Here is a 20,082-nt window from a genome sequence, read left to right on the forward strand (position 1 = left end):
CACTAGGACTTTTAAACTTCAATCTCTTGTTAACAAGGGTGTGGAAGCAAATTCACCAGCACCAATCCCAGGGGTAATTTACCTGTAAGCAGAATACCTGCTGGGGTGCTGGTGGATAGGATTGCACTCAGTGACAGCTCCCACAGTTATTTTTGAGGAGTAGCTTGTGCTGTCCCTAACAGTAGCCTAGCCCCAGCATCTCCCTCAGATTATCTTGCACTGTTGTTGTGCTCAGGAAGCACAAGGGCTAGGACTGTGGCTGCCTCTTGCATAGGAGAGCTCCATGTACCCTGCCTTTGCCCATGCACACAGTGTAGGGCAAGCAACAATTTGGCCTGTAATTATAAAGCAGTTTAGAATTATAGGCTGAAAGCGCTATACCTGTGTCAGATGACAGTGCTGTTACTTCACTTGGCAAATCAATGAACAGAAGGACCCAACTACAAAGCCATTTGCTTCAGAGAATGCTGAAAGGATGGGCTGGAGAAAGAGGCCAAAGGGGACATGCATATGATTTTCCTGCTCTCACAGCGCACACTGCCAGTGGCGTGTGCAGCTTTGTACCAGATTAATTGTTGAGGCTATCTTGCCTTCCTTTAGGCAGTCATAGTGTTTTAAATGGTCAACAATTCTGCTTCAGTGGTGAAGACCAAGTACTGGATCTCCAGCAAGGATATGCTCTGGGCCTCCACGAGTGTACAGAGTAAGTAGGCGAGACCAGTGGATAACCAAACCTTTTTACAGGAAGGAGGAGGTGTGTCCCATAGAACATATAGGACAAGTTTTCCATCCGTGCCTAAAGATAATGCATCATCTTTTTGTGTGTTTGTACAGCACCTAGCAAAACAGGGTCCTGGTCCATGACTGAGGTTCCTAGACACCAGCACAATACAAATAATAAGACCTGAAGTTGACAATGAAGACTGAAAACCCTTCAGGAAGTATCAGTTGAGGACAGGCTTAAAAACAAAGCATACGGTGGGAATTTCAAAAAAGTCAGTGGGACTTATGCTCCCATGTCACTTAGGTGCTTTTGAAAATCCTGCCATAGCTTTTCTGCACTTGAACCTAGACTGCATGATTGCACCCCATTCATTTTACATAATGGTGGCAATAGGAATAGACTAATTTAGGATTACAAGAAACAGATTCGAAGTGGAAGCTAAAAACTTCCCCTCTGGATAGCAAGCAGACAGAGCCATTCCAGACATCATCTTAAGAAATGCCTCAATAATCATCTGGGTGTTCTTTTCAAAAGTTCTGGATCCTTTGAATGGTTGGAATGAGGTCACTGAATAGAATTTTAAACAGAAAAAAAGTGTTTTGTTCATGCATTAGATATTGCCAAAAGGGTATACAGTGGCACTGAGGGAATAGAATAATGTGGTCAAAACTACAGCCACACACCCAATTACTGCTCATGTGGTAAGCACATGCTGATTGTCTGATCATCCATCTCAGGCAGAACAATTCACTTAAGATGCTAGGTTTCGATGCACATAAAGAAGATGTTGGCAGATTTACAGCAGGCCTTGTCCAATGCAAGAATAACTTCGTTCTATTTATTTCTGGGTAGGGTTTGTAGAGGTGCCAGAAACCTATTGGTAGAGTGAGCAAAAAAATGTACAAGCTGTTGACATCGTGCTATTCTTTTGTGGGGATTGTAGTTTTGAAATTGTATTACGGCCTCCAGATGGATGCATTTATATAAGGAAAGACTCATCATTTAAATTTGCAAGGGCCAAAGGACTGTGTGTGGAGGGTTAGGAGTCATAAGACCAAGAAAACTTCTTCTCGGTCTGGTAGCAGAAGGTCAATTTGAGGTTTAACACCTGTGAGATAATTCCCTTTTCTTTGTGCAAGTGACAGAAATAAAATAAAAAGCCAATGGCTCCAAAAAAGGGGTCACTGTCAGAAACTGAGAGGTGGTCATGCCTAGTGGTCAAAGCAGCAACAGTCAAGCTCAGTGGTTGGGCTGAGACTGGAGCCAGGGGTCAGAGCACAAATCAAGAATGGGTTGGAGCAAGGCTGGAGCAGGAGCAGGCACCGGCTGGGATTGGAATGGAACAGAAGGCAGGCACAGCCTGGCTCTGGGACAGGAGCAGTCCGTCAGAACCATCAAGCAGTGGGGAATACTCCCAGCAAGGCATTGAACAGAATGATGTGGCTGCTCTGATTGGGAGCCTATATCCCTGGCCTTGGGGTCACCTGGTTAGACCTGTGCCTGTGGATTGGCTAAGTCCTGGCTGATTGATGTGGAGCCCTCGGGTGATCAAGCTCAGGAATGACTCATTAGCTCAGCAGCACTTGTCAGGTTCAGGCTCAGAGATGACTCATTACATTACCACCCCAACCCTCTAAAGATGCCTGCCACTGGTCCTTGGACCAGGCTTACCAGGGTGTGACTGATGCAATTCTCGAAGCAGGTTGGGTCCATTTATATTTTCAGCTGGCTCCCATGAATGATCAACTGGACCATCACCCTCCCAACCAACAAGGTACATGAGCTTTCCTCAGAGAATTTTGGAGTCCAAGATCTGCTTCATCAAGTAATCCTCATGCCCTGGACCATGACAGGTAGAGGTGGCTGTTGTACTCATCCCAGGAAGGTGTGGTCCATGGGATTTTTCCGTTAAGAGACATGAAATTCTGAGTGCATTTTCATCTACATAGGTAACTGGAGTTTGAAGGCCACAGGGTTGATCTGCTGGATGACCTGAAATGGGCCAAGATATCAGTAATTTAACTTTCTTGAAGGCTGGGTACAGTCATGGTGCTGTGCTGAGAACCATACTTTCATCTCCAATTGTGATTTGAGGGACTGCCCACTGACGTAGGTCACCGTAATGCTTGTCATCTTTTGGCTGACTCTAGGTGGGATTTCAGTTCTTCTTGGATGCAGTGAAGGTGTTTGACTAGGTCAGAGGCTGCAGGTACATAGAAGGTTTATGGCATGGACAGGTGAAACCAAGGGTGGAAACCATAGCTGGCATAAAAAGGACTCTGGTGGGTTGATTGGTGATTGGAATTAGTGTACATGAATTCAGTGAAGTGAAGGAGGGAAATCCAGTCATTCTGATGATAATTAATAAATCCACAGAGGTATTGCTTTAGAATTTGGTTCACTTGTTCAGTCTGTCCATCAATCTGGGACTGAAATGCTGAGGAAGTACATAGTTGAACATCCAGGAACTTGAATAACTCCTGCCAGAAGTGCAAAACAAACTGGGATCCTCAGTCAGATATGATATTAGATGGAGTTTAAAAGCAGAGTGAAAAACAACTGGGCTGTTACCTCCATGGAGGTATTTTAAGGCATGGCATGAAATGAGACATTTTTGTAAGTAGGTCGACAACAACTAGCACCTGAGTATTGGAAAGGTCAATAATAAAGTCCATGGAAATGGACGACCAGTGCTGAGACTGAGTTGGCAGTGGACTCAGAGCACCAATGGATTTGGTGAGTGGGGTCTTTGTTGACCACAGACATCTCAGGAGTCAATGTAGGACTCAGTAGATGAATGTAGTTTCAGCCACTGGACATATTGAGAAACCAGCTTCAATGTTTTCCTGTGGCTGAAATGGCTGGCCATGGCGAGTCATGGCATACCCAGAGTATTGCTAATCATGGTTCACCATACCATATCGCCATGATATTAGCAATATCATGCTAATCATGGTTCACCATCACCATTAGCATGATATTGCTAATCATGATCCTCACCATCATTGAGGTGATGGATACGGCCCTTAAACATAAGAATCCCATTCTTGACAGAGAATTTTGAGTTATGAGCTAAGTCCATTCTGGTTACATAAGATTTACTGCAAATGGATTGCAGGGTAGGAATGTGGGGTGGGAGGGGCTTTACAAGAGAAAGCAAGTCACTGTTCACGATCACATTGATGAAATGACTGGGTTTCAGGACTGAGATGTACTGTTCTTGTCCAGGTACTCCGCCTCATAGGACAGTGCATCAGGTTTACTATTCCAGATACCCAGGCAATAGGTCAGGGTGAAAAAGAATCAGGAAGAAAAAAGAGACCAACGGATCTGATGCTGGCTGAGAGCCCTTGCAGTTCACAGGTACTCCAGGTTCAGGGCTGGATTTAGGGGCAGGCAACCCAAACAACCACCTGGAGTGCCAGGCGTGGGGGGTGCCAGGCTCAGGGTGCTGTTTTTGTTGTTAGCAAAAAAGGAAAATAGAATGTTTGAAGTAAAATTTTTCAGGCATTCCATGTGTGGATTCATTTTTCACTAACCACCTGGAATGTTCTGGAAATCTGTAGAATCTTGTGGAACCTTCCAGACTTTATGAGAACTACATTTTCTTTGAACCTCATAGAATGTTGTCAGCCATGCCCTTGCAGGTATATAATGGGTAGGATGTCACCAGTCAGTCAGTGAGATATCAGAACAAAGTGAAAGCCCAGCTGCGATATTGTGAACTTTGTTTTATGGTGGAATTGTGAAAATGTGCTTGTGTTTTAAGACTTGAAGAGTGTAAGTAGCGACTAATAAAGGACATATTTAATGAGATGCCAGAGATATCTATCAAACCCCTCCCTATGCAACAATATAAAAGAAATAGTTACTTCTTTTGCCCTTTTTAACATGTAATGTTTGATGACTTTCTAAGACTGCAGAACGTAGACTTTTGCTCTCCAAAATTCTGTCTGTATTCCCCCCTAGAAAATAAAAGCTGCTCCCAAAGAAGTCTTCAGGAGCTCGGTATAGCAAGCAAAAAGCTCAATTGCAATCTAGTTTGCAGCAAGTGGCAAATTTGATGGGAAAATATCTGAAACAGAACAGCATAGAGCAGGCTTTAAGTAGTAGCCATCATCCCAGTGCTAGGATGACCAGACATCTCATTTTTAAAGGGACAGCCCCATATTTAAGCCCTTCTGAAAGCGTCCCAACTTTTTCTTTAAAACATGCAAATTGTCCCATATTTTCTGTCCCCCTCCCCATCAGCACTGGTGGTTACTGCTGCTGGCCGGATCCCTGCTCATCAGCCACCCATCCACCTGCTGCTCCTCCATAACCCCCCTGGCGGGGCGCGTCCCATTCCCAGTGCTGTGCAGAGAACCAGCCCCTGGTTGGAGCGCTCAGCTCACCAGCAGCCTGACCGGCAAGCTCCTCCCTTCCCCCACTGCCCAAGACCCTTCAGCCTGGGGTGCTGGCCAGGAGGAGCCGAGCCATGCATGTGCCAAAGCCCCGCACAGCGCTGGCATGGAGAAGCCTCTCCATGCCTCAGCTAAGCTCTGGAGTGATGATGGTGGGGAAAGTGATTTCCAGCCTGTTTGCGCCCCAACCCTGCAGGCTCCACAGCAGTCCCCCGGGCAGGGTTTTAGCACCCTCTTCACCCCCTCTGCCCTGGATCCTGCCCCCAGGGAAGGTGCGGCACCTCTGTCCCCTAGGCACCCTCCTGTGCTGAGCCACCTCTCTGGCCGGTGCTGAAGCCCTGCAATCAGGTTCCCTGGGCCCTGGTGCACAATGCATCCTTAGTGCTTAACCTCTTTCTGCCCATGCTGTAGCCAGGGGGGACAGTTGGTGGCCAGCAGCAGCCTGGAGGTATTACCTCCTTTCGACACTGTGCAGGCAGGAAGGGACAAGCTGCTTCCAGCCGCAAGGGGTGGTGGGGGGGAGAAGGGAGAGATGAGCTCTGCAAAGACATGGGCCAGGTCATCCCTTCCCCACTCCTCCTCCCCTGCAGTTGGAAGCAGCTCCCATCCCTTCCCTCCCGCACAGTGCCTAAAGGCTGCTGCTGGCCACATTCTGGTGTGAACCCTGGCAGAAATCTGGGGAGGGAGGGCATGTGACCCTGCATGCCCCGCCACATGTTGCCTTGGGAAGATGCTGCACCAGGTACCAGGAGATGTGGGTCTGTCCTGGGGGCCCAGCCAGGCATGGAGGGAAGAGAGTGCTGGGCAGGGAGGGTCGGGTTGGCCAGTCACCCATTCTGTGTGAGAGAGGTGTATGGGAGTGTGTGTCATCTCTTCCCGTGTGAACCCTAAAGCCATAAAGATAAGAAGGAAAATAAAAAAAGAATCCAGATACACAGTATTTCTTTGTAACAGGGGCTCAGTCAACTTGATGTTAATTTGAACATTTTTACTGCGTAGTTCTGATTGATTGCCATTGAACTCACTTGAATATGAGTAATTTTACCAGGTGTCCTGTGTTCAGCAATGGGAAATATGGTCACCCTACCCAGTGCAGAAGAAATTGAGAAGCAAAGTGTAAAGGATGGAAGTCCTATTACTAAGGAATTAGCAGATTTACCTGAAAGTAAGAAATGGAAATGTGAGGAAAATTATGGAGAATTGTGAAGTTTTCCTGGCAATGTAAAGGAGAGTGATGATAAAGAAGAATGTGGCTCACATGAAAAGCAGAGTAATGAAAAAGAAAAATCTGGTTTACATGAAAAGGAAAGAAATGATAAAGAAGAATCAGCCTTGCATGTTGACAGAAACAACAGAGAGAAAAATTGCACACCACAAATCGATACAGCAGATCCTTCTTTATGGCCGGCAATCCTAACCTCTGACAATATTGATCGTACAATTTTGAATGGGCCGGGCAAAATCAAGGATATGACATTTCCAGTAAATGAGCAGAAAAGACACTTGTTGTTGACACTACTCGAGTGTCCATTGAAGAAAGGTTTGGGAAATGAAGCATCATGAAAAGACCTGGGATTTTTTGTATGACCTTAGTAAGCTGCCGGTGGACAGGAAAACACTCTTGAACAATATACGACCCTTCACCAGATGCTGACACATGGGGAATGTTTGCACATCAGTGATAAAGACCTCTATGTCAAATTGGACAACATCTGTCACATTTTGCAACATGGGAAGCACTGTCCACTCGAAGTTCTCCAATTAATTCAAATGCAATAAAAATAAGGTATTCAAAAGTTTAACAAATGGAGGGGGGAGGGCACCAAAGATGCTCCTTGCCTAGGGAGCCATTTGGTCTAGGGCTAGCTCTGTCCAGGTTCTTGTGGTCTGTATATACTTGGACAGGGAAACATGCATCTTTCAGGAGGTGACACTGTGTTCCTCAAAGGTAGCCTTGATGGCCAGTAGTTCTTTGTTACAGATTTGATAGTTTTGTTCTATGGGTGTCAGTTTACGGAAATAAAATGCACAGGGGTGAAGCACATTCTGGGGCTCATGCTGCTGTGACTGCACTGCTCCAGCTGCATAATTGAAGGCACCTGCTTTGACAGTGAGAGGTTTTATGGGTCTGGGTGTACCAAGGTGGGTACCAGTGTAAATGCTTCCTTTAATAGCTCAAAGGCAGATTGGACTTCCTGCTTCCAAGGAAATGTGGTGTTCTACCAGAGCAGGAGGGTAATTGGGGTAACCATCTTCAAAAAAAGTCCTTGATGAATCTTAGGTAAAAATTAGCAAGGTCCAGGAAGTCCTGGACATTTGTGGATGTTCCATGGGGATACCCAGTCCACAATCGCAATCCATTAGAGGAAATGACATAGCCTAAGAAGTCGTCACAAGGGGCAATCAAACTTACACTTCTCAGGTTTTCAGTACAGGCCGTTCACTTGGAGGGCCTTGAATACCAGACAGATGTGTTGGGCAGGAATAGTTTGACTTTCTGAGAAAGTCTAGGTAAATCATCATGAACATTCCTCAAACTATCATTGGCAAAGTGCCTGAATGTGGCTGGCACATTGGAGAGACTGAAAGGCATAAGCAGAAATTCCAAATGGCCATAATATATGTAAAACATTGTTTTCCATTGGTCGCCATCCCGAATAAAAACTAGGTTGTAAATGCCACTCTTGGTAAATACCTTGGCAGAACTGATCTTTTCCAACAGCTCATTGATCAAAGGCAAAAGATACTTGTTTTAGATGGTGATTTTGTTGAAGGCACGATAGTCTGCGCAAAGGCACAAGGAGACATCCTTTTTCACAAACAGAATTGGGGCATTTGTGTGGGTAGATGGATGAAGTTCTTTGCAAGATTTTTGTCAAGGTATTCTCACAGGGCCCTGAGTTCTGGTTCTGATAAGGAGTAAATCCGTCTGAATGGAATTTTATCCCCTGGCAGGAGATCGACGGGGTGACTGTAAGGTCTATGGAGGGGTAAAATATCAGCATTCCTTTTATCAAATACATCAGCAAACTCTTGATATTTTACAAGCATTAAGGAGCTGTTGGCTTCTTGAATCTGCTGGACACACATGGCAGTGGACTTCTAGGTGCTGGTTCTTGTTTCCGTGGCCCCTGATTTGGCCAGACATGATTGTCAGCAGTAGCTTGACTTGAATCGTACCTCAAGCATCTTCCATGAGATGTTTGGATCATGCATTGAGAGCCAGGGAATACTAAGCATGATTGGAAAGTGTGATCACTTAAATAAATTAAACTGCAGAGTCTCTAGATGATCTTGGATTTCAATCTGGAGGGGCACGGATTCATGGGTGACCAGACCAGAGGAAAGCATACTACCATTGATTGTTTCCACTAGATCTGGAGTGGGCTTCCTTTTCACCAGCAGTTGATTAGCCTTAGCAAATCCAGCATCCCAGAATCTACTAGTCAAGATGGGTGCAATTCACCACAGATGGGACCCAGAGATGGAGCAAGACCTGCAGGTGTGGAGGACAACAGTTCACTGCTGCCAAGATACATTTGGACAGAAGAGGGGGCCTCACTGGAGGATTCAACTCCGAGGTTACATCCAGCTGCAAACTCTCTAATGGGGATGTATACGATCATTTCCCTAGGTCACCGAAGGTCTGAATTTAAGGTGGCTCTCAGTGGCAGCAAAGTGGCACTGATACCCACAGAGTAGGCCGATAGCATTCCACACTGTATTGGCGACCAGACACTGAAAATGTGCAGCGTAGGTCAAGATGGAGCAACACTTTGCTGGGAAAACTGCAGGGCAACTTCAGCAGTACACATGCAATTCCCATCATCAAATATTACAGAGAAGGCCTGGATGAATTATCAAAGTTATTGAGAATAGGGCTTGCTGTTCCAAGAGCTGCGAGGCCTAGTCCAGGGCTTCTCCGGTCAATAAACTGATAATAAACCTCACCTTGGTCTGATCATTGGGATATATTGCAGGATTCATCAGGAACAAAAGGCAGTGCTGATTAAGAACTTCTGGGGATTCCCATCAAACCTTTCCAGCAATGGAACCTTTGGGCTGGGTTCTAAAGGTACCATGGCTGGCTCTACTGAGGTTACTGGGACTAGCAGGATCTCTGGGCGAAGGGAGGGATTCTCCAGATGCAACTGGGCAATTTGACCCCAAAGGCTGTGGACCAACTCTGTCATCTCAGTGATAGACATTCCAGGGGTCTCCATCTCAACTGCTGGGGCATGGCACAAAATCAGGTAGTCTGCTCAAACTGTCAGAAACTGAGAAGTGGGTGATCAGGCCTGGTGGTTGAAACAGCGGTGGTCAGACCGGGGACCAGAGCCAGGGGTCAGAGCAGGAATCAAGAATGGGGTTGGAACAAGGCTGGAGCAGGAGCAGGAGCTAGAGCAGTCTGTCAGAACCACCAAGTGGCAGGTGATATTCCCAGTAAGGTAGTGACGTTGAGCAGACTGGACTGGCTGCTCCCATTGGAAGCCCATATCCCTGGCCTTGGGGGTCACCTGGTTAGGTCTGTGCTTGTGGATTGGCTGAACCCTGATTAATTGATGCAGATCCCTCAGGTCATCAGGGATATCTCATCAGGCTCAGGCTGAGGGATAACTCATCAACTCCACAGCACTTATCCGGCTCAAGTTCAGGCTCAGAGCGGACTCATTATAGTTGCATGGCCTTAGCAGACACTTCCACGAGTGTGTGGGAGGTTGTTTCTGCCAGTTGATGGCCCATCATTTTGTGTATGAGGGCTCATGATTCACTTGACAATAGTGAGGAGATCAGGTGTCCTTGGTGTAGATGAAGCATCATAACAGACTTAAAAATTGGGCTGGAGGGAGAGGACAAAACTAAAATAATCTCTCAGGATATGTCTACACTGCAGTTAAAACCCTGTGGCTGGCCCATTACAGCTGCCTCAGGCTTCTCAGGCTTGAGCTAAGGGGCTGTTTAACTGCAGTATAGATGTTTTGGCTCGGGCTGGAGCCCAGGCTCTAGGATCCTGTGAGGTAGGAGGGTCCCAGAGCTTGGCTGCAGCCCAAGCCCAAACAGTTACACAGGCCAGCCACAGGTGTCTAGTTGCAGTGTCGACTTACCATAAGCCAGCTATGCAATGAATTGTTCTGTATAATGCATTATGTACTGCTTGTACTCTTAACACAGTACTTTATTCTCTGGTGGGAAGAACTGTCTTTTTCTTTTGGATATAAGATGTATTCATGACAGATACTTCTGAAACTGCAGGGGATCATCATTAGGTCCCCACCTTGCTGTGGACAGCTGGAAGGAGAAGATAGTGGATCAAATTAATCTCTGGTGCAACCTCATTGAAAGTGAGGTGATAATGTGAGATACGAATGGAGAGGCATAAAATAAGAAAAGGCTCTTACTGACATGACACGGTGACATGGGCAGTGATTGCAAGTCGAATGTTATTTGAAAGTACCATCAAAGGTAGATTAAAATCAGAAATGCTATGAGAGGAAATGGATAACCAACCCAACACAGAACACTACTTACATGTGCACAGCAGAGGCCTCTAAGGAAAGTGTTTGTTGTGGAAGAAATAAAAGGTCATGTCAAATTGATTTAATACCTAGAAACATTATAGGTATTTTGCTTAGTCCCTAATCTACCAAACAGAAAACAAGAGTTGTGTGCCATCTGTTTAATGCCCAAAAATGTTTCTCCAGATCAGAACATTTAAACAAATATATTCTGATGAAAAGTTTTAAAAAGAAACCTATCATTTCAAGACAATATGGGCTTTTCTTTAATCATAATATATGCTTGGAATGTCCTGCAGTTTAGATCAAATATTAATCCCTTGATGAAATTTAAATACTGTTTTTTCATTAATTTGCATTATGTGGCATAAGCCTGAGTTACTGAGTACACCAGTGTGATAATACATGGTTGGCACCAGATAGAAAATTAAAGTGGTAATATATATAACAGATCATTGCTGTCTTAATAAAGGCCCACACAACAGTGTGCAAATACTGTAAGTGCTAAAACTGAAGTAACAAACACAAAGTTCTCAATTTTTAAGCTTACAAATGTGAAACAGATCATGCTATATTATATAAGAAAAAGTCTGATTTCAAAATGGATAATACACAGTCTGCACAGAAGGAGACAACTAACAAGTGACTAAAATCTATGAATAATAAAACAAGTGTTAATACTAAATCTAAACAAATACTAACTGCTTCATCACAAGCTATAAATAAATCATATTGCTTTTCAGCAGCAGCCCTGGAACACCATAATAGTCAGCCCAGCTCTATAGAATCAGAGGGTTAGAAGGGACTGCAAGGATAATCTCTGTTGTGTCTAAACCAGTGGTTCTCAAACTTTTGTACTGGTGACCCTTTTCATATAGCAAGCCTCTGAGTGTGCCCCCCTTTATAAATTAAAAACACTTTTTTGTATATTTAACACCATTATAAATGCTGGAGGCAAAGTGGGGTTTGGAGTGGAGGCTGGCACCTTGCGACCCCCATGTAATAAACTTGTGACCCCCTGAGGGGTCGTGACTCCCAGTTTGAGAACCCCTGGTCTAAACCATCCAAGACAGGTGGCTATCCAGTCTCCTCTTGAAAACCTCCAGTGAAGGAGCTTCCACGACCTCCCTAGGCAGTCTGTTCCATTGTCCTACTGTTCTTACAGTTAGGAAGTTTTTCCTGGGATTTAGTAGAAATCAGAATTCCATAACAAAGTTTAATCCCTCAGACAAAGTAAATTACTTGGTTGGAAATAAAACCATAATCCTCATTTAACCACTTTAAACCTTTTAGCATACAGGTAGCACTAGCAACATGTTTCAGTGTTTTCTCTGACGCCGGAAACGTGCCCTTTACAAAGCAGAGTTAGCCCACATCAGGTAGAACACTATTAATTGGCTAGCACCTGCATCACAAGCAGATTTTGGACCCTGACCGTTTTGAAGCCTAGAACACAAAGGAGTGCTGCCTGTGACACCTCACATCCTTGAATTCAGGCCCTGCTGTTTCACAAGACACAAGACTGTCTCAAATTTACAAACCAGTCATCTAAAAAATCCACCAGGATAGTAGCTGGCCAAACAGCTTGTCTTCTCTCTGTCCTCGCTAACAGTCAGTCCTGCAAAGTGCTGAGTTTCTCCTGCAAAATGTGCAGTATCTTTCTTCGCTATTGCAGTTAATAGAAGATGAGGGTGCTCAGCAGCTCACAGGACTGGGCCCTACAATAGCTGCCTTTATAAAATGGCAGGCAGCCTATGTCTCATTCCTCCTTACATGTACTTACTGTATCATTTAAATCAGACCCAATGGTGCTAGGGGGCACTGTGCTATTGGGTGGTGTATTTTGTATGCCAGACTAAACTAAGGTCCTAGGCCCTTTCCCCGCTCCACTCCACATTGCATTAGTCATTACCCATTTTGCAAAAGCAGGGCTGTAAGCCTTGGTAAAGGACTCATTTCTGACATTGAATAAAACAATGATAACACACTCAATCATTTTACTTGTTTTCGTCTGTGTTATTCTTTGCGTCCTGGGCAAGTTTCAAGTTTGGATAATTACATTCAGTCTGCCAGCATGTCTACCTGTAGTTTAACTTTGGGATACGGTATTTGCTACTTCGTGTCCTAAACACTGACCAAGCTTCACCCCCAGTTGCTGTATTTACGTGGTGAATGAAGTAATTCCCTTCTATAAATATAGTTTGTAAAGTGTGCAGGGATCCTCCTGAATTAACAATAAAGTCATTTTCATGATGAATCATAGCAATGAGTGCCTACTAAATTGCAATACTTTATTTATTTAGCATCTTTGATCCATAGCACTTATATTAAAAAAAAAAAGCAATAATGAAAATTTCTTACAACCAATACAATAAAAATAGTGACTCGTTGGGAAACTTCATTTTCTTTCATAAAATGCAATTTGGAAACATTCCATTCAGTTTCTGAAGAAATGACTGAACAATGTCCCTATGAATAATAAATCTATAAAACAAGATAATCTAATCTTATTTAAATAATCCAAAGTTTGCAATGCTAAACTAACAGCTGGGGGAATTAGTGACCCTTTGACAATTCTACATGTCTGCTGAAATAACTGGCCTTAAAATAATATACTATTTAGGATTTTTTAAAAACTCTGTGAATTCTTTGCTTGTGAAGCTGAGAAAATAAGACCCTTGGCTAGAGAGAGATTCTGCATAGACCACAAACTGGTAAACCTAATGAAGGCCAAATTATCCTTTGCATCAATGGACTTTTTTGCCAGCTCTACAGGATTCAGCCCACTCTGTATATAAGTGCTATGCAAGATCTCCCACATACTTCTTTCAAGGTATATCAATCCTGACCTGAAATGCGCATAATCTAGTGCTATGATCCTTTTGGCTACCCTTCCAGGTTTGATGATAGTATCCAAATGTTCCAATTCAGGACTAGGTTGAGACCACCAAATTTAGCTACACCTGTGACCCAATACAGAAATTGAACTCAGTCCTCCAGAGGTGAAAGCATTGGCCTACCTGTTTGAATGTGAATGCCTAAATTTAGGCACCTAAATCCAACATTCAGAAACTTAAATATAAACTGCCAAATTTTCAGAGGTGCTGAGCACTCATATCTCCTACTGAAGTTACAGAGAAATATATGGAAATCAATAAGGATTTTTTAAAAACAAAAACATTTAGAAGGGTTATAAACCCTCATGCTTCAGGGCATAAGCCAACCACTAACTGAAGGGGGCTGGGAAGAAATTTTCCAGATGAGCAGGTTATTCCACATCCACCTATTTCAGAGTTCTTATACCTTCTTCTGAAGCATGTGGTGCTGGCTGCTATCAGAAACAGCACACTGAATTAGCTGGACCTCTGGTCTGCTTTGGTTTGACAACTCCTATATCCTTTTGACCCAAGGTGAGCTGTGGATGCTCAGCATCTGTGCTAATCAGGCCATTTTTATTCAGGTGCCTGAATATTATTTAGATGTGTAATTTTAGGCTTCCAAATGTGACAATTTTGGCCTTAGTGCTTTAAGACACTTGTTAATCTCCCTTATTCGAATCTATTCTCTGAACCCACCTTATCTTCATAAATTGCTATACTACAAATTGACTTGAAAACAATAGATAACTGGTTTGCAATGTAGCAGGGTTTGAACAGAAAAGAGCCATTTTGTCAGCTGAGTACTGGTAGTTTGCTTGACAGCACAGTTCTCTAGTAAACAGGAAATATGATAGTATGGTAGAGAAGGCATTGTCTGAGCTGAGAGTATTGATCCTTAAACCATTACAGTGGGCAGGGAGAGACAACTTTGAGCACTCATAAGATTAGTTTATGCAGAGTCATGACTTGGACAATTAAATATCAAGATCCGCTGTCTTACTTAAGACAGACTTTACAAATACTAAGTCAGATTCTCAGCTGCTTTAAATCATCAAAGTCATTGGACAATCTGAGGATCTGATCCAATAAGTGCCCTTTCTTGGTCTTAGCCTTAATGCTTCTTCCTGAACTGAGAAACAGGAATCCTTTTCTGAACCATTTTAAAGTAGAAATACTAGCTATATTTATTCCCTTAGAGTTTCATCTGCAAAAATCTTAATGAGATTATTTACCATGGACACCTGTTTTAATTCTCATGCCAAGCATCAAAACAGTCCTCCCTGATAAAATTAGGCTGTATCTCAGAAATACATATGCTATCTTTTTAATTAGTCATCTTTCAGTAGGTAAATGTCAGTTCCTAAAATACTGCCTTTATCATTCACTTTGGAATATTTCCATACTCTAGAGAGACCCATGTTTTCACATGTGGCTTCTAATTGTTGGATGCCTCCATTTTTGGGAGCCCAACTTCCTCTGAAGCCCAATTTCCTTCTTCCTTCCCTTGGCCCTGACTTTCAGAGATGCTGAACATCTGCAGCTCCAGTTGAAGTCAATAGAAGCTGCAGGTGCTCAGCCCCTCTGAAAATCAAGCCCTAGGGGTCTTGATGGGCACCAAGGCTGTAGGCCACTTTTGAAAATGTGGCCTTAAAGCGCTCATAATTTAAAAGCTTTGGGTAAGTTTTTCAGAAGTGCTCAGTATTGGCCTATCTCTGCTCCCAGTGAGGGCAATGGGATTTTTTTCTTCTGATGTAGCTGGAAGCAGAGTTAGATAATGCCGAATGCTTTTGAAAATCTCACCGACATGTTTAATTTCAAAAGAACACCTCGTGCTTTAATACATGTGCTCTAGAATAAATGCCAATTTTCCCTGAACTGCTAAACTCAATCACATTTTCAGAGATGTGGTTAACATTAGTATTAGCTGGCATAACAAGGTGGCAATGTGTTACTATGTAAACTATTCACAGGTAAGTTTTTAACTTGCAGTTAGTGTCAGATACTTTAAAATGCTCTTTTTAAAATCTGCCTTGCGAGCGCTTTAAACTAATTGGGAAATGCACAGATAATAAGAGTTGTTACATCAGTGTAAGTGAAAACAGATTATTTCATTGTTAATTTCACAGTTGTGCGTTTTCCCCTGGATCAACTCATTTCTCTGCTCATACAAGGACGTCTAAAGGAAACAAGCTAAGTGACAAATCAGCACTGCACCACTAGCACTAGTGTCATGGACACAGTAACACTTGTCTAGAAAAATGAGCATTTTGTTTCTATGCAACAGGATGGAAATGTGCAAACTGTCAGTTTGCAACTAAATTTCCTGTTAGGTGCAAAGTTAGTGCAGTGTCAGCAACACTATATGCTAGAAAAACCCCAAGGAATAGGAATGTTTATAAACACAGCTCTTGGTGCACATCATGCAAACTGCTGTCAGACCTGCAGTCTAATGCAGTGAATCATCTAGGCTTAGTTCGCTGGGAGTACTCCTGCTCAGATTGGTAAAACTGGCCATAAGGGATTTAACTTTATAAGCATAATAGTCCCTTAAATTGACTGACGGAACCTCTTTCATTCCATCACCAAAATCACAGCTCCTCATGGCACTTTCTAGCTGCTTCTGACGCCTATAAAAGTGAGAGAATTTATTGAAGATGAGCGTGATAGGAAGCACTACCACCAAGATACCAGCTAGGATGCATGCAGATGCCGTCAGTTTGCCAGCAGTGGTCCCTGGGACAACATCTCCATAGCCAACTGTGGTCATGCTAACTGTAGCCCACCACCAGCAAGCAGGGATGGTGGCTAAGCCCTCGTTTTCTTCTTTTTCAATGGTATAAGCCACTACAGAGAATATGGAGATTCCAACAGAGAGGTAGAGTAAGAGAAGCCCTACCTCCCTGTAGCTATACTTCAAAGTGGCCCCAAGAGACCTGAGGCCAGTTGAATGTCGAGCAAGTTTTAAGATGCGAAAGATCCTCATTAGTCTCAGGACTTGGGCTACTCTACCTAAATTTGCTAAAGCCGGGCTACTTTCCACAACCAAGTTAACAATTAAGGTAATGTAAAATGGCAGGATGGACATGAGGTCAATCAGATTCAGGGCATGCTTGAAAAACTTCAAGAAGTCAGGAGCCACTGCAAATCTTGCCATCAGCTCAAATGTGAACCATGCAATGCCAAAATGTTCCACGATTTCAAAGCGAGGATCTTCCTCGGCCTTCCCGTAGCTATCCACCAGCTGGAAGTCCGGGAGGCTGTTCAGGCACATGGTCACAATGGACCCAAGAACAACCACTATGGACAGGACGCTAAATATTCGGCTCAAGACAGAGTAGCCGGGATTGTCCAGCGCTAGCCAGAGCTGCCTCCTGATGTTTCCAAAGGGTTGTCTGTCAAACTTGGCGGCATCATTGTAGAAGGCCAAGATTTCATCAAAGGAAGACGAGGTGCTTTCCCGGTCACTTTGATCTTCCCATTTCTCTTGACCCGGCTCCATTTTCCTCCCGTGGTAGCTGTAGCTGCAGCACGAGTCAATGAAGAACTCATTGATGCCCCAGTATTCAATCTCTTGGCTGAAGGAGAACACGCAGAGTTCGCCCATCACGTGGAGCTTGCCCGTGTTGTAAAAATGTAGCACGTAGGGGAAAAGTTCGGGGTTCCGGTCAAAGTAAAACTCGTTCTTGGCGTCGTCATAATCGTCACAGAGCTCCAATATCGACTCCTTTGAGTGGCAGCTCAGCAGTTTGCCCAGCCTGGTTTCGGGAAATCTTAGTAGGGTGTTGGATCGCATCTTTTTCTTAAAGCCGCCGACGTTGATGCTGATCTCATTGTCTTCCGAGTAAGCCAGAGAGAAATCCTCCAGGCTCCGCCCGGGCATAGTGAGCGTCTTCCAAGGGGCGCCGGGAATAGACCTAGAATGGGATCAAACCGCAAATCAGTGCCAGGGGCGACCCCATGGGGATTTCCCCCTTTCCTGCCTTTCCTTCTGGCCTCTTGCCACCCAGGGCATTGCCACCCGGCAGCCCGAGCCGGCCCCCGGCGCTCACGTACTCTCAGGGCTGGTCTTTGTTTCGGAGGCAGGGTTCGCAGCCTGGCCGTGTAATGAGCACGGGCGGCGAGTCCCTGGGGCCACTAGGAAATCACTAGTTACCCGGGGCTTGGCTGGGCTCCGCTTGCTTCGCCCCAGTGTTGGGAGAAGCCCCCTGGCGTGAAACACGGTGACTGGCCCCCTCAGCCGGTAGCGCCCCCGGCAATCGCGGCCGCTGCCGGGGGCCCGCGAGGCGGCCGGGACTGGACTCTGCTCCCAGGGCAGTTTGCTGTCTGGGTGGGAACCCCAGCCCCGCCCTTCAGCTCAGGGACCCGCCGGGCCGAGCCTGGCGCGGAGCAGCCCCGTGGGGGCCACTCCCCCAGCTGCCCGGCGCGGGCTCCCCTTCCCCCCCAGGGGCCGCCGCTGGCCCCCGGCAGGGACTCGCCCTGCGCCCCGCCCCACCCCGCCGGCCGCCGCCCGGGGAGCGCGCCGCCCTACCTGTCCGCTCAGCAGCTGGGCGCCCCGGCCGGAGCCTGGCGCGTCCCGCAGCCCCGTGCCGGCATCGCGGCTGCCCCCTGCCCGCGCGCTGAGGCGGGGCGCTGGGGCTGGGCAGGGGAGTCGGCAGCCGCGGGGCCCCGGGAGCCGGCCGGGGTTCCTCTTCCCGGCGTGCGCCGGAGGCGGCTGCGCTCAGCGGGGCTGGGGAGGCGGCGGCGGCAGGGCTCCCATGCTGGCTCCGCTGCCCGAGGCGGAGCCGGCGCGCGGTGGTGCTGAAGGGACAGCTCCCGCGCCGGCCGCCCCGCCCCGCTCAGCCCCGGCAGGCGGCTGCCGCGCGCGCGCCCGTCATGGCGACCGCCGGCCGCCCCCTGCTCAGCCCCGCGGGGCGCGCCCTGCTTCGCGCCGGGGAACCCCTCGCGGCCGGGCCGGGGCTCGGGGCGCCCGCGGAGCGGCTCGTGCAGGGATTAAACCCCAGCCAGGGTAGAAATGGGGCTGTCGCCCGGGAGCCCGGCAGTGCCCCTACGGAGGCAGGTTCCCTACGCGTGTCTGTTGCACAAAAGCGTAGCCTGGCTCCCTGGCTGAGATTTGATGGCACGAGCACATTTGATGTGCTGGAGGGTTTTCTCTCTCTCTCTCTCTTTCTCTCCTACCCCACGCTCCGGCGCTGCATGGAAATGATAACAGCTCCCGAGATTTTCTTTTTAACGCCTGCTCGCCTCACGCTTCCCCAACACCGGGTCTCAAGTTTGCAAAGCGTCACTTGCACATCAAAGCGATGGCAGTGTCAAAGTCCAGAGCCATCTGGGCTTGCTCACACAGTGTACACTGGGGCTCTGCCTCGTCAGAAACGCTGAGCGCTCTCAGAGAAACCCCAATTGCCATACTTTGGTGCCCTGGCCTGTGTAAATATGGGCAGGTGAGGTTTTGGCCAGGGAGACAACTGATGTGTGTGTGTGTGTGTGTGTGTGAGAGAGAGAGAGACTGCATTATCTCCCCACCTACATGCAGCTCTTCCCTACATGTATGAACTTGCCCATGTGCAGCTAGCGCTCTGAAATTAACAGGTAGCGTTCATTCTGATTGAAAACACGTATGCACTTGTCAAAACAATTCTCTCTACCTGAAATCGTGCTGAAGCTTGAGATTAGCTAAATGCCACTCATGTCTCGCTGCCAGAAAAGCAGGCTCCAAAATTTCAGTGTCTTATACCTTTCAAAAGATTGCTTTACTGCCCTGCCATTGTGGAAGGAAGGATCACGGCGATCTTCAGCAATTTAAATCAGGAACTGCCACGCCTGTTTCCCCTCCCGCGCCCCCACCCCCGCGCCTTCAACCTCTTTGTTCCTTTTGGTGGAACAACATTTTTAGACCTCAAGTTATAGGTTATACTAGGAACAGCAAAGAGTTAGTGAGAACAGTTCTTTCGTCCATGTTAGACGCCAGGTCAGCTGCTGCTACAGACCCATTCTTTGCCATCTCTACAGCTGATTTGATTGTACAATGGGTTTGCTTGTACAGAGCACAAATGCTCTGGGATAGGCGACTTATAAATGGGTTATATACCTAACTGTCCGAAAACTCTGCAAGCTGCATTATCTTGCCCTATTTGTTCTGCTTTTGAGACTCTGGCACCTGAACGAACCTGATACTATAAGATGGGCCATACTGGGTCAGACCAATGGTCCATCTAGCCCAGTATCCTGTCTTCCCACAGTGGCCAATGCCACGTGCTTCGGAGGGAATGAACAGAACAGGGCAATTATCGAGTGATCCATCTGTCTTCCAGTCCCAGTTTCTGGCAGGCAGAGGCTTAGGGCTACCTAGAACCTGGAGGTTGCACCTCTGACTATCTTGGCTAATAGCCATTGATGGACCTATCCTCCACGTGGCTCATGACAAGGGATTGCTCTAATATTACTCTCTAAAAGCAGGTGCTGGAAGCAGTACCAGAGACCTAGGCAAAATGGAGGGTTTTCTTTAGCATGCTCCTTTCTGGGGTCTTTTACCATTTCCCCCAGCTTAGCCCCAGCCCTTA

General features: G+C 46.2%; 1 protein-coding gene across 4 annotated transcripts; it reads right to left on the minus strand.

Annotated features, from left to right (window-relative positions):
- Positions 1–12,419: 12,419 nt before the first annotated feature.
- On the minus strand, positions 12,420–18,947 carry KCNS2 (potassium voltage-gated channel modifier subfamily S member 2). Of its 4 annotated transcripts, none has more exons than XM_074944048.1 (2): positions 18,698–18,947; positions 12,420–17,436 (listed from the first exon to the last, which is right to left on the minus strand). In XM_074944048.1, exons 1-2 carry the CDS (start codon positions 18,715–18,717, stop codon positions 15,969–15,971), a joined length of 1,488 nt encoding a protein of 495 aa, XP_074800149.1. In that variant the 5' UTR covers positions 18,718–18,947; the 3' UTR covers positions 12,420–15,968. The 4 variants fall into 4 exon arrangements, with proteins under 4 accessions (XP_074800149.1, XP_074800151.1, XP_074800150.1 ...); XM_074944050.1 differs by having other exon boundaries at positions 18,588–18,711; XM_074944049.1 differs by lacking the exon at positions 18,698–18,947 and adding an exon at positions 18,051–18,147.
- Positions 18,948–20,082: the final 1,135 nt, after the last annotated feature.

This window comes from Natator depressus, chromosome 2, assembly GCF_965152275.1.
Source record: "Natator depressus isolate rNatDep1 chromosome 2, rNatDep2.hap1, whole genome shotgun sequence".
Taxonomy (NCBI): Eukaryota; Metazoa; Chordata; order Testudines; family Cheloniidae; genus Natator; species Natator depressus.